The sequence below is a fragment of the Lathamus discolor genome, chromosome 1 (assembly GCF_037157495.1).
Source record: "Lathamus discolor isolate bLatDis1 chromosome 1, bLatDis1.hap1, whole genome shotgun sequence".
NCBI lineage: Eukaryota > Metazoa > Chordata > Aves > Psittaciformes > Psittacidae > Lathamus > Lathamus discolor.
Genome location: NC_088884.1, coordinates 55,411,448 through 55,423,817, shown reverse-complemented (window position 1 = coordinate 55,423,817; position 12,370 = coordinate 55,411,448). Strand labels below are relative to the sequence as shown.

General features: G+C 41.7%; 1 protein-coding gene across 1 annotated transcript in view; it reads left to right on the top strand.

Annotated features, from left to right (window-relative positions):
• The window catches only part of VWF (von Willebrand factor), a 132,292-nt gene that overhangs the window by 8,102 nt on the left and 111,820 nt on the right, over positions 1-12,370 (top strand). The window contains exons 6-7 of the mRNA XM_065672083.1: positions 5,119-5,243; positions 11,355-11,571. Of these exons, the coding sequence (XP_065528155.1) occupies positions 5,119-5,243; positions 11,355-11,571 (342 nt within the window). The remainder of the gene's footprint in view (positions 1-5,118; positions 5,244-11,354; positions 11,572-12,370) is intronic.

Below are 12,370 nucleotides of genomic sequence, written 5' to 3'. Positions count from 1 at the left end.
AGGTACTGGAGGTCTAAGTGATGTGACTCAAACTACAATACCCTTACAAATGAACATGGGTAGGACCCAGCTTTGAAGGTAGTGGCCTTAGGCAGTAGCTCTTGAACCTAAAAGAAAAGTCTCCCCAGTAGGTTTCAGTGTTGCAGAAACACATTGTCATTCAGACGACGGAGTGCTGAGTCACTCTCATTGACATAGTTTGTTACTAAACTAGCTCATCCTGCAAAAAAGTGCTCATGTTCTGTCGAGACATGCAAATAAGACTGATTATTTTGTATGTAGTTGCTTATTGGATATAGCTGTAAATACATGCCAGCTGCCCCTTGACAGTTTGTTCTCACACTTTCAGTGTAACTAAAACATAAAGAGTTCTCAGAAGCTTTCCAGGGTTTGCTTGTTTGTTTTTCCCCTAGAACCCCATGAAGGAGTTAATTTCTCCTTTTCTTGCAAGCTAGGCTCTGGTCCTATATAGCCATGCTCTGGATGCTTCCAAGACTCGGTAATTGAGCAGGCTCTGCTTTCTGACATCATAATACACTCGTAACTGATTTCCAGTCTTTTCTTATGAGAAGCATGAAATTGAGTCCTTTCTAGATGCTCAGATATCTATTTGTGAGCCTTAAGGCATTTGAATGTCTCACAGTCATCGTTATGAGCGTTTTACAATTTGGGATTCAAAGGACAGGCCAGAAGAGATGACTTCCCTAATACTACAGAGGAAATTGGGCAACTTGATCCTGATATCTCCTCAGGGAATGCACACATGTGCAAGGACCCAAACCCCTATAGCTTTGCATCACGTTAGTGATCAAAGGGCATTTTCTTACCTTGTAGAAAGTGTAAGTTAATTTCTCCCCAGTGAGAGACACTGCAGTGCAAGCTCCTAGAGCGTATTGTGTGCCCGTAGCCTCATTCTTTGCCTAGTACTCTTATCAGTGAGCTGTCTAACAGTGATATTGCTGTGATAGGTGCTTGGATGTCTAGGTCATCATAAAATCATAGACTGGTTTGGGTTGGAAAAGACCTTAAGATCATCTAGTTCCAATCCCCTGCCATAGGCAGGGACACCTTCTACTAGACCACATCACCCAAGGCTCTGTCCAACCTGGCCTTGAACACTGCCAGGGATGGAGCATTCACCACTTCTCTGGGCAACCTGTTCCAGTGCCTCACCACTGAAGTTCATTTGTACGAAAGAGCTCATACAAGTCCAACACAGGGATATTAATGCACCATTTTGTTATTTGTGCATGTTAAACACTCTTAGCATTATAGGGGGAAAAAAACCAACCCAAATTAATCCAGCGTCAGTCCCATTATGCTTTTCTTGGCACTGGCAGGAAGCATATTTCTGGGAATATGTCTCCAAATTACAAAGACATTAATGATAAAACAATGCCCATGGCTAATTTTGGATAAAGGCTTGATATTCTGAGCCTGCTCCAGCTGTCAGCAACATATTCCAACCATTTAAGCTGTTGAAATACAGAATATATGATGCCACTGGAGAGTGACAAGGAAAAAAATCCAATGTTTCAGCTAATGTTTTCATTCCAAAAGTAGTATAAATGCATGTGAATGAATATGCAACTTCCCTGTGTGTTACCTGTTATCAGAAGCTCTTAAAGCACGTTCTAAACTCACAGGTATGTTAGTGCAGATATTTATCTTTTTTTTCTCCCTAAAAAAATATAGCTTTTCATCAGCCCAAATGGTTTGGCATTGTAAAGGATATCACTACTTTGATTTTAGGCAAGTTTTTGTTTGGCCTAAGTAAATGATCTTGTTTTCTTTTTTGCATTTTAATTTGAAAGCAAAGGGAATGGTTTCACAGAGAATTTAGCTGTTATTTACAAACAGTATAGATGAAGAAGACTTGCCTTGTACCTGTCCTCATTGTATGGCATTTATCTGAGATGCCAAAAGCCTGTGCGCATAATCCACTCTGCTTTATTCACGGTTTGGAGTCAAAGTTAGACATTTGTTTTGAGGAGTGTGCCTTCATCACTGGGCTGTAATTTGAGGTGTTTCTTTCCTTCTCTTGTGCTTAATAGTACTAATTTTATATTCATTGAACCAGAGAGGACGGGAAAGACTATACAGCCCATGACTTCAACATTTCATAGCCCATGACTTCAACATTTCATATCATTCATTTGGTCCAAACTATGGTTACATATTTGGTCAACTTTGCCAATAGTTTTGCTTGCCTGGAACCATGTACAAAACGACGTAAATCTGTGTAGAAAAAACCAAACCTCAAGACAAAACAGCCAACAAACAGAACCAAAACAAAACCCAAACAAAAAAAGTGCAAACAAAAAACCAGAAACACCCTCCACCCCTCAAAAACAACAACAACAAAAAAATGACCCCCCCCAACAACAAACCCCAAACCAAACCCAAAAAGGAAACAAATAAAAAACCCCAACAACCCCCTAACAAGCAAATCCCCCTATTGCTTGGTAAATAACCAAGGTGTGAAAGTTTATTCACCTCCACTGACAGTATTGTAGATCCCTGCACAAATTCTTGCATGTATTTACAGATGAGCTAGCAGACCCTGGGAAGAGTTAACCTGATGGGCCTACGGCCACATGGAAAATCTGGAGGAAGTCCAGGGAGGGAGGTCAGGGTTCCTGCCTCCCACTCACATACCTTGAGTGCAAGGTGATTATTGCTAATGCGTCCCCTTGCCTGACCATCAGTCTCAAAGTAAACAAGCGGCACAACAGTTTCATATTTCAAAAGGAACTGGTGATTTTGTGACTCAGATATCACAGTGAACACTGATTTTTCTGTCAGGAGTGAACATCATCTCTGTGAAAATCAGATAAGTGGAAGCAGCTGTTCTGACCAGGAAAGAAAAAAAGTTGGGAGAAAATGGGTGTGAAGTTATGTCCAAAACATGTCAGTGTGGTGTGTGTTGTTGTTTGTTTGTTTGCTTGCTTGCTTTGCAGCAGTCTCGTTTTAAAGTCATAGTGCTATGAGTTGCCATGGGTCACTTAAGGCTACATTAGACAAATCACAGGAAAAACCACTGTTGGATGATATCTCATAGGTCATTACTATCATAGATTTTTACTGTCCTCTGTTGAAGAGGCTTGCCTGGGGCAGAACCTCAAAGCTATTGAGCAAACTCAAACTGATGGAGTATTGCCTGTTCAAAACAACTTGTAGCTTGATTTAAGGACCGCAGGACTTTGCAAGGAAGAAGAGCTGCTCTGGCAAGTTGTTGGCAAATCTCTCCTTCCTTTGGAAATGGCTGCTAATATACAGACCAGGTGGTGGCAACAAGAGGGTTTGAAAAGCATGCTCCAAAAAATAAACCCAAATAGGCCCACAAAAGATTTTAATTTTTATTTATTTATTTTTTTTTTTTAAAGATAAATTAAAACCCAGGTGACCAGCATTTCAGGGCCAACAGTTGTCCCAACCTTCAAATCTTAATTTGTGGGTGAATGAGGATCTTGGGGTATCTGCCAATGGGAAGCTCAGCATGGATGTGCATTGAGACCAGAGGAACACTACTTCAGAGTGGAGCCCACCTCCCATTACATATAGCTGTTGGTGTAAGGCTGAATTAGCGCAAATAAAAGGGAATGTATTTAATCTGTTATCTTGCTTCTCATCAGACTAGATTTCATTGTTACACTAATCTCTACAATCTATAGTAAGCTAAAGAGTTGTGTTCTTGTTTTTCTTTCCCTGTGCTCAATTTTGTGTAGATGAAAATTTCATGCCTTTTACTGCTTTTCCCTGTGATACTTTCCTTGGAGTCTTCTTCCTTTGATATCTCTTGCTGGCCTAACATATGCTACATTTATAAACCCCCAATTTCTAGTTTACAAAAAGTCTACTAGAGGCTACTGGCTTTATTACATCTGCCTTAGCAATCCTAGTGTAGACTACCCTTTAGGAACATTTTTAGGGTTCAGTATATTCTGTGTGTTTGTACTTAATGTACAGCAGGTAGCTCAATGACAATTTTATTTGATATAAAATGATAGATTATAAAATATGAAATATAAAAATATAGATACATTTGGGAAACATTTGTTATGTTTTCCAGATACAGTCAGGGTCATGTGTCAACATATTCTCTGCATAAGGTCTTGGGTATTGTTTTAAGAGCAGCAACTGATACTCTCACATGCAACACAGAAGGGTTTTAGAAAGCAGTGTTGCAGAACTGAGAGTCATTAACTGTTTTGCAGCAGGAGCTCACAGAAGGAAGCAGAGGTAGTCCTCGGATCAGCCATGCCATAAGAGGCAAAAGGGGGAGGAGGGAACATTCCCTTTCTGGGAGGATCCCTCTTCTCCAAAGGATGGAGCAAGAGAAGCAGAGAACCTGGTTTGCATCTCCCACAAAGTGCCAGCCATACAGGTTACCTCCTTTTGGTTTTGCTTTTATGCAAAATGGGTGAAAATCCTACCAAACCTGGGCCAGGAGCTGCTTGTAATAAGGCAGAGGAGCTGTTTCAGGACAACTTACACAGTAAGATCATGGGCCACAATTATGGTGAATGTAAGTTCCTTTGCACACAAGGTTTAATTTCAGACAGGAGAAAATCAAGGCTATCTGGGGTCAGGAATGCTAATACTTTATTTGGTTAGGGAGAGTAGTTTCATTTTGTTTGCCTCTCTAAGATGTCTTGTATCTTACTGGCAACTTTTAAATAGCACAAAAATGTGTGCACAAAAATGTGTACACATGCTTAAGGCTCTGCAGATTATAGCTGACCAGCAAATGACTCCTACCATGTTCTTGCAGGTGTGAGAAGTGCTGAGAGCTGCCTTCTGCAGGCGTTAGTCTGACCTTGAGGTCCTCTGCAGGAATCAGTCCAGATCACTGAAAAGGGCTTTTCTACAGTCAATCTGTTTTGGAATAGAAATTCACTTGATATGACAGGTTTTATTCTTAGAAACAGATTTTATGGTTTAGTGGTGGCCTTGGCAGTCCTGAGGTAATGGTTGGACTTGATGATCTTAAAGGTCTTTTCCAACCTAGTTGATTCTATGATTCAGCAGACTATCACGGTGGTAGTAGCCAACAATGACTACTTGTTGCTCTAACTCTTAAAAAATCCATGTGCTTCTTCTGTCCTTCATTCACAGGGACCCTTGTGGCAAACAGTTATGACTTTGCAAACTCCTGGGCTTTGCACAGTGAAAACAAGCAGTGCAAGAGAGTGCAGACTCCAAGCAACACCTGCAACATTTCATCTGAGATTGCAGAGAAGGTTGGTGCCACAAGATACCGTTCTGGTTTTGGTCCTCCCATACCTGAAGGCAGCTTGCCTGCCCTGTGGCAGAAGAACACAAATGCTTCCTTGTAATACATGTCTGCACCTACCGTGGTCCTCCCGCAGCAAGTGATTAGGATGCGAGCTGCAGGAGATATGTGTTTTGGGTTTCTGAGGTGCAGTGTGGTCTGAGATAGCTACGCTGGGCACTGATCTCACCACTGCACTGGAACAAGGTGCATGGCTCCTCATCCAGCTAGTTAACTGTGGGGCTGGTGGCAGCTGTATGTAGGTTGCTGCATCAGGATCAGGTGCAGGGCAAAGGTGGAAGTAACATATCTGCAGTGTGGCCTGTGATGTCTCTGTGTGTTTGCAGTGTTTCCATGAGCCAGTGTAGGGCTGGATGCAGGATGCAGTTGTGTGCCTGCAGTTCCTGAGCTCCCTGCGTGCTCTGGCTGGGAACAGCAGAAGGATTTCTTTACTGGGCTGCCTGATGCTGTAGAGAAGCGACCTTGGAGACTGCATGTTATGACTGATGTCTCTCTTACATGCAGCGTTGAGAAAGGAACAGTTTATTCACTAGTTAGTGAATGCAATTTTTCTCCCCTACTGCACCCTGCCTGTCACTCTTCTTTCTAAAACCGTAGTACCCATATACCCCTCCCTCCCAACACACAAACATCAAATGGATAAGCAAAGAAACCAACAACTCATTTGAGCCTGAAGGGTGAGTTGCTGCCAAAGAAACTTTGGTACTATTTGGGAAAGGTGTGTTTAAGTTGTGCCTGTAGAATTAAGTAGTCAATTCCCCTTCTGATTCTGCAACTGGGAAGCAACAGTTATGAAACCTCTGTGAGCACCACCACCACAAATGCTATTTGTGAATGTGTTGCAGTTAATGTATTTGGGAGTCACCAGAGCAGTGAGGTGCTTCAGCCAGACTATTTTTGACAGAGGAAGGAGGAGGTTCCTTCAGCTATGCATATAATGGTAGCTCTGATTTGCTGAAGAAACACAGAACTGCTTGTCTCAGCCATCTCTGTGACCCTTTTTGCTGCATCAACCTTTTTCTTCACCTCTTTTATAAGTATAAACATGTTCCTTGTTTTCCTTAGGCACAGGGTGGACACACAGAGATAGTCACTTCTAGGGAGGAAGGCTACTTCTAGGGGGGAAAGTAGCTTTGAACATACACTAACTGCAGGTTATGACTGTCACGGTAAATTGAGCCTACATCCATTGAGGGCTTGCATCTGGTCTCATGTATTCTATAAATCAGAATAATATCCTGGGTGTCAGATTTAGATTTATGCCAGAGTAACTATGGCCAAACTTTAGTTGTCGGTTTCTTGCTATGCAGGACCTATAGACTGATACTTGTTGAACCAAGCTCAAATAATTTCTCAGGAGTAGTGGCACTTTCTGGAACATATCTGTTCTACAGCTACTTTACGTGCTGGTTTCCTAGTTACCTGGAAAAACCTGACTAGGACTTGGACAAACTTGCAAACTTCTGACTCTCTATTTCCACTAAGCTTTTGGATGGGGACATATGTATTAGACATGTTCCGAAATTCAGTGAAGCATGCTCCGTATCTTCAGTCTTACAGCCTGCACACTTGACTGAGGAAACACAGCAGTGATTCCAGGTTGGAAATCTGCAGCCTATGGTTCTTGTTTGAGCTGAGGTGGTGTGTCGGGGCATTCCTGTCAGGGACAGGACTGACTGAACAACTGACTTGAGTAGTGGTTGTGTGGTGCCAAGGGGGTGACCAAAGCACGAAGGGTGTCAACCTGGTTAAGATGTCTTCTGAAGGACAAGACTACATTTTAAACCTGGTTACAGCCCTACAGCAGGGTTAATGCTTGTGAATGGTGTTGGCCACTGGAATTTTATCTGTTCAGGCAAGTTTAGTGTTTAGAAAATGTCAACATTGCAACTGAAGTCCAGGAGAGGCACGCGGGGCGAAATCCTGTCTGCTGGGTAGACTGCAACTAATATGAGTTTTATACAGATCATGTTAAATATTGATGCTTTGTTGGATAAAGTTTGCTCTCCCACAAACGGGATGGAATGATCTCTCTCATGTGAGTTCATGAGCTCACGGCATTTAACATTGGCTTAATTTATTCACTGTGCAAGAATAAACACAGCACTATTAATAGAAGACCAGCTAAAGGAGCGCCTTTTGAAGAATGTGGGGCTTTTTAATAGCCTGCTTTGTTTGCTTGCTTCAGCTTCAGGAATGTAAATCTCCTCCATCTCCCAGCCTGCCCCCTCCCTGCCTCCCTGCCTCCCTACCAGGCAGTCAGCTGCTAGGTGAGGAAAACAACAGCTTTGGTTCAGTGTGCTCCTCCCACTCCTGTCCACCCACTCAGGGTAGATCTGTGGTTTACTTTGCCCTCTCTGCCCCCCACCACAACAGCATCCTTGGAGAAGTGGCTTCTGACTTCTTCGCAAGCTGTTGCTCTAACCTCAAGTCGTAGAAAACATAGGCAATTTCATATTCATAAGGAAGAGCTCTTGTTTTGATTAACAGCTACATGTATCAGCTAAAGGTCTTGACCCAGCTCACTCTTACCGTACTGTTGCTCTGGTCCTCTCCCTGCCCTCCACCTCCAAAACACATACACACTTCCACATGTTTGACTACTGCTCAGCCTGTAGATATGGTTTCTTCTCAGATACAGTATTCTCCTAGGGCAGGAGGCAGCTTGGCATCTGCATGATGTAGCTGCCTGTTGGCTACCTGTCTTGTGACCTGCAGAGCATGCCAAACTGGGTAGTGCTGGAGGGAGGGAGCTGCTGCCTCCCTTCCGTGCCCTGCCCTCTATGGCTGCCATTGAGTTACCAGAAAGAAATCTGAGACCACAAAGAGATCTCTTTACCAAAACCGATCTGTGTTGTCTGTCTTTTTTCCACCACACAATGTGATGATTTAGGCTACATGTTCAATGAAGTACTGCCTAATAGGCTTTTAGATGACTAGCATGGTAGTCATGTTAGCACGGGTAACATGGATCTTGAAGTGTAAAATGGAGTGACATGGATAACTATAGTAATAAGGCAGCCTTGAAAATAATATATATGTTTTAAGGCATTATGTTTAGTTTATGCATTCTTAGATGTGTTTTTTTTTAGATTTTACCTCTAATAGAAATGGTGCTTGGAGGCCACAGTTCACTGTATTGTTTTTTTTTTTTTTTTCTTATTAGGAAACTATACCTGTAACATGTTAGACGTGAAAATAATTGAAAATAAAATTCAAATAATTCCTGCTTTTGCTGAAACTCAGCTTTTCCTGCAATTGGTAAAAAATAAACCTACTTGTATCCCATGGAGTACTTCCATATGAGGTAAAGAAATAGCATTTATCCCCAGATCTGAAAGCAAGTGGGAGAAGTTCTTATCTACCATTACAGATTACGGTCCAAAAGCTATCACTAGCAGGTCCAGCAAAGACATGGACATACGATGCCATGAAAGGTTTTAGGGATGAAAAGGAGGCCTGCTATATCTAAAATCACATTTTTCTGCTCCTGAAATATACAGGTTAGCTGAATCAGCATTTGAGTGAAGAGATTTCTGTCAGTTATTATGTTTACTCAAACATACAGCCAGCATTTGGTGTACTAAACATGCTGGCTTTGGAAGCTTTTTATCTGGAAAGATGGGAGGCTAAGTCATTCTCCATTTGAGTGAGCCAAAAGATGTATTCTGAAAAACTATACCAAATTACAGCATCAAAATATGCCCTTCCTAAATGGAGAAACACTTCCATGTGTCTGTATATCATAGGGTTTAAATTCAAGGGAACAAGAGAGTGCCTCTGCTTTCTTCTGTTATTTTCTAGGTTATATCTCTTTAATGGCAATTGTTAAGCAATAGGCAAATGCAGTTCTTGTAGCAGCAGAAGACAACGCCGCAGAAATTGGAAGAATGTACAAAATTCCACCTACAGCTCTGTGTGGTGGGACTGGGGCAGAAAAAAGGTCAGCAAGTTTGTGGTTGCTAAGGGTTGTTAGTGCCAGGACACCGCCAACCCATTTAAAGAAACACTTAAAATAGAACTCATGCAGAAGTCAAGGGAAAAGTTTCAAGACCTTTACCTGTGCTTTCGATATTGCAGTCAGTTCTGCTAGGTTTAATCTTATAGGCACCTATACTCTAAGCACTCTTTCTTTCAGCCTAAGGCTTCCCTTCCTGGTTGACTAGGTTTAGATGATTCTTTGGCTGTGTGGAGCTGCTTCCAGGATCGTTCCTCCATGAGCAGGAGTGCTGCAGCAGTGGGTGAGACTGCCAGTGTCTGGTGCTCACCATGTATGTACATTGTCTCTTAAACTAGAGGACAAGGACCTCTCTTAGATCAGCCTGACCATTGTGTTTTAAAGAGAGAAAGGAGAGAGAATAAAAACTATCTGCTTCCTTTCTTCTAGTGTTTTTTTTTTTTTCCAGTTGGTTCACCATGGTGGCTGCTATCTGGGCATTAGAATTATTTGAGGCTGGAGCTGATTTTCTGGAGGACAATCGTGTTCATCTCCCTAAAGACGATATGTTAGCATTGCTTTTTGGTTCTCTGAGGCCTTTCTCGGAAAGCTCAAAACCTCTTTCTGCATGTGGTTGTTCACTGAGCACTTTGCTAAACTCTACATATATATTCCCAAGGGACCAGACATTTCTGGTTGGTTTGTCTTCATAAGTAAGAAATTCTCTCAGTTCAGACACATATTAGCTTTCAATGATCACCTGGACAAAACACTCTTTAGGGGAAACTAGTCTTTTCTACTCAGCAGTTTTCCTATACAGGTATACCAGCTGAAATTCAGAGAAGACATCTAGACATCTGCTGACCTCTGGGTTTTTGGGTTTTTTTGCTCCACATTTTAGACCTCCCCAAAAATGAAGGCTCCCACTCCACCTTCTCCCCCCTCTTTTTTTTGTTTTGTTATAACACAGAAACCTTCATGTGCAATCTCTTCGGGTACTTGTTAAGGTATTCCGGAGTAATGCATTGTTACTGTGAACTGCTCTGAAGAACAAGCCCCCCTATTTTACACCTGAAATATACAGCATAGTTATATCTGTTTATATGAAACACAGACAAATAAGTAAAAGAACATTATGCTTCAACTGTTCGTGCCAGAGTTGTCTCAAAAAAATCATTTTCCCACTTACCTAAACTCAGCATCATCCTTTCAGAAAGTTGCATTGAGAATCTCAGGCTTATTGAACTGTGACATAATGCATGCATAAGAGAAAGTCTGTTTGGGGGAGACTCCCTTAGAGAATTAAGCTAAGTTTTCCTTAGGTTTTGTTTCACATACAGCTAAGTTTCCTCTTAGTTTGCTGCCACTGAAAAGAGAGGTCTTGGTGCCCTCCTCCCATCTCACTGTGCAGTCCTCTCGTTACACTAGCTATCTCCCTGCTGATTTAACTTGTGAGAAGAGCAGAACAAATTGCTTTTCTTCCGTGGGTTATTTTTCTGCTATTTATCTGGGCTGAATTGACCTGTTGTGCTTTGGACAAGCTAGCAGGAGTGACAGGAGCATGTGGACAGAAGTGGGAAACAAATTTGATTCCTCAGATTCCGGTCAGTATTGATCTTTTAGTCTGAAACTTACTCTGCTCCCTCATTATCCAAAAGATGGTCTGGTCATTTTTCTTCCCAAGTACTTCAATAGTAAGTTCCTCTCCCTTGCTGTGTCTATCTTCCTGGTACTCAAGACACCATCTGGTTCTTCGTTGATAAGAAGCAGTTCTTTGCTTCCCTCCATTTGCTGACTGGTTGACTGACATGTTTCTGCACGAAACATCTCTTATATGACACTCTGTTTTCTGTTTTATGATAATCAACATATTAATGTCCCTCTGTGTGTATATATATATGGGTATGATGAATAAATGGATGTAGCTCACTACTAGCTCTTGACTATTGATGTTATTTAACTGCACAGTGGTGTTAAATACTAGCCATGATGTTAACAATAGCAGTGACAGCGTGTTTTGAAAATTTGGGATTTCTCTCTTCTTTCTGAGACTATAATAATTAATTTTGCCCCACTTTTTTCTCTCTCTCTTTCTGCCTTTGCCCCTCACTTGTTGTGCAGGGTGTCATCGAAACCTGCCAGCTACTAAGAACATCTTTGACCTTCTCCCGGTGCCACCATCGAGTTGATCCAGAACCATACATCAGTCTCTGTGAAAGAGACATCTGTGCCTGTACCCAGGGCATGGACTGTCACTGCTCGGTGTTCCTTGATTATGCAAGAAGCTGTGCTGATGAAGGAGTGATTTTGGATGGGTGGCCTGAAGAGAGCGCATGCAGTAAGCTGGCAGAATTATTCCTAGCCTGTAACTAGCCTAAAAGTAACTGGTGCTTTTTTAGGATGTTGATTCAGGTTGATTTAGGCATGACAGGTTAAAACTTGAAGTGCCTGCTAGTTCCATTTATCTGAAGAGCCTTTGCTTGCTCCCTTTTTCAGCTCTCCGTCACCCACCTTTTTCTGGAATTTGTTACCAGTAAGGCAGGACTGTTTGAACCACAAATTCTGAGCTCTTACAGATCCTGCCATGGTATACAGAGTCAGTAAAGACTTACTTGATACCCAAAGATATAGACTAGGATGTTTAAGAGCTATTTCACATATGGCCCAGTTGTGTGATATTATGCCACCTGTACTGGTAAGTCAGCATCCTTGTGAAAGGCTCTTCTTGATATTTATTTATTTATTTTTTATGAAATCAGTTGTTTCATCCTTTATTTGCTTGAACCAGTTACACTGAAGTGGAGATGTTGCCTTTTTTTAAGCCAAATTATGTCTACGGTAGAGATCCTGATTGCATTTTGTAATACTGCTTTTATTAGCTTAATTTTGCTGAGGTCCTGATTGCATCTTTGCTGAGATTTTCAACAAGGAAGCGCATGGATTGACTGTGATGGATTGCATTTATAGAGAAAAGGTCATATATTGCTATACGCATATGCCTCTGCTGGAGAACCCTGGTTAAATACATAAGCACACAAATGAGTAATAATAATACCAATCCTCTGATATCATCTTCTCAGTGATTTTCCTCATGGTTTTAGATGACACAGGAAAGACAATTTTCATAGGATGTTGAT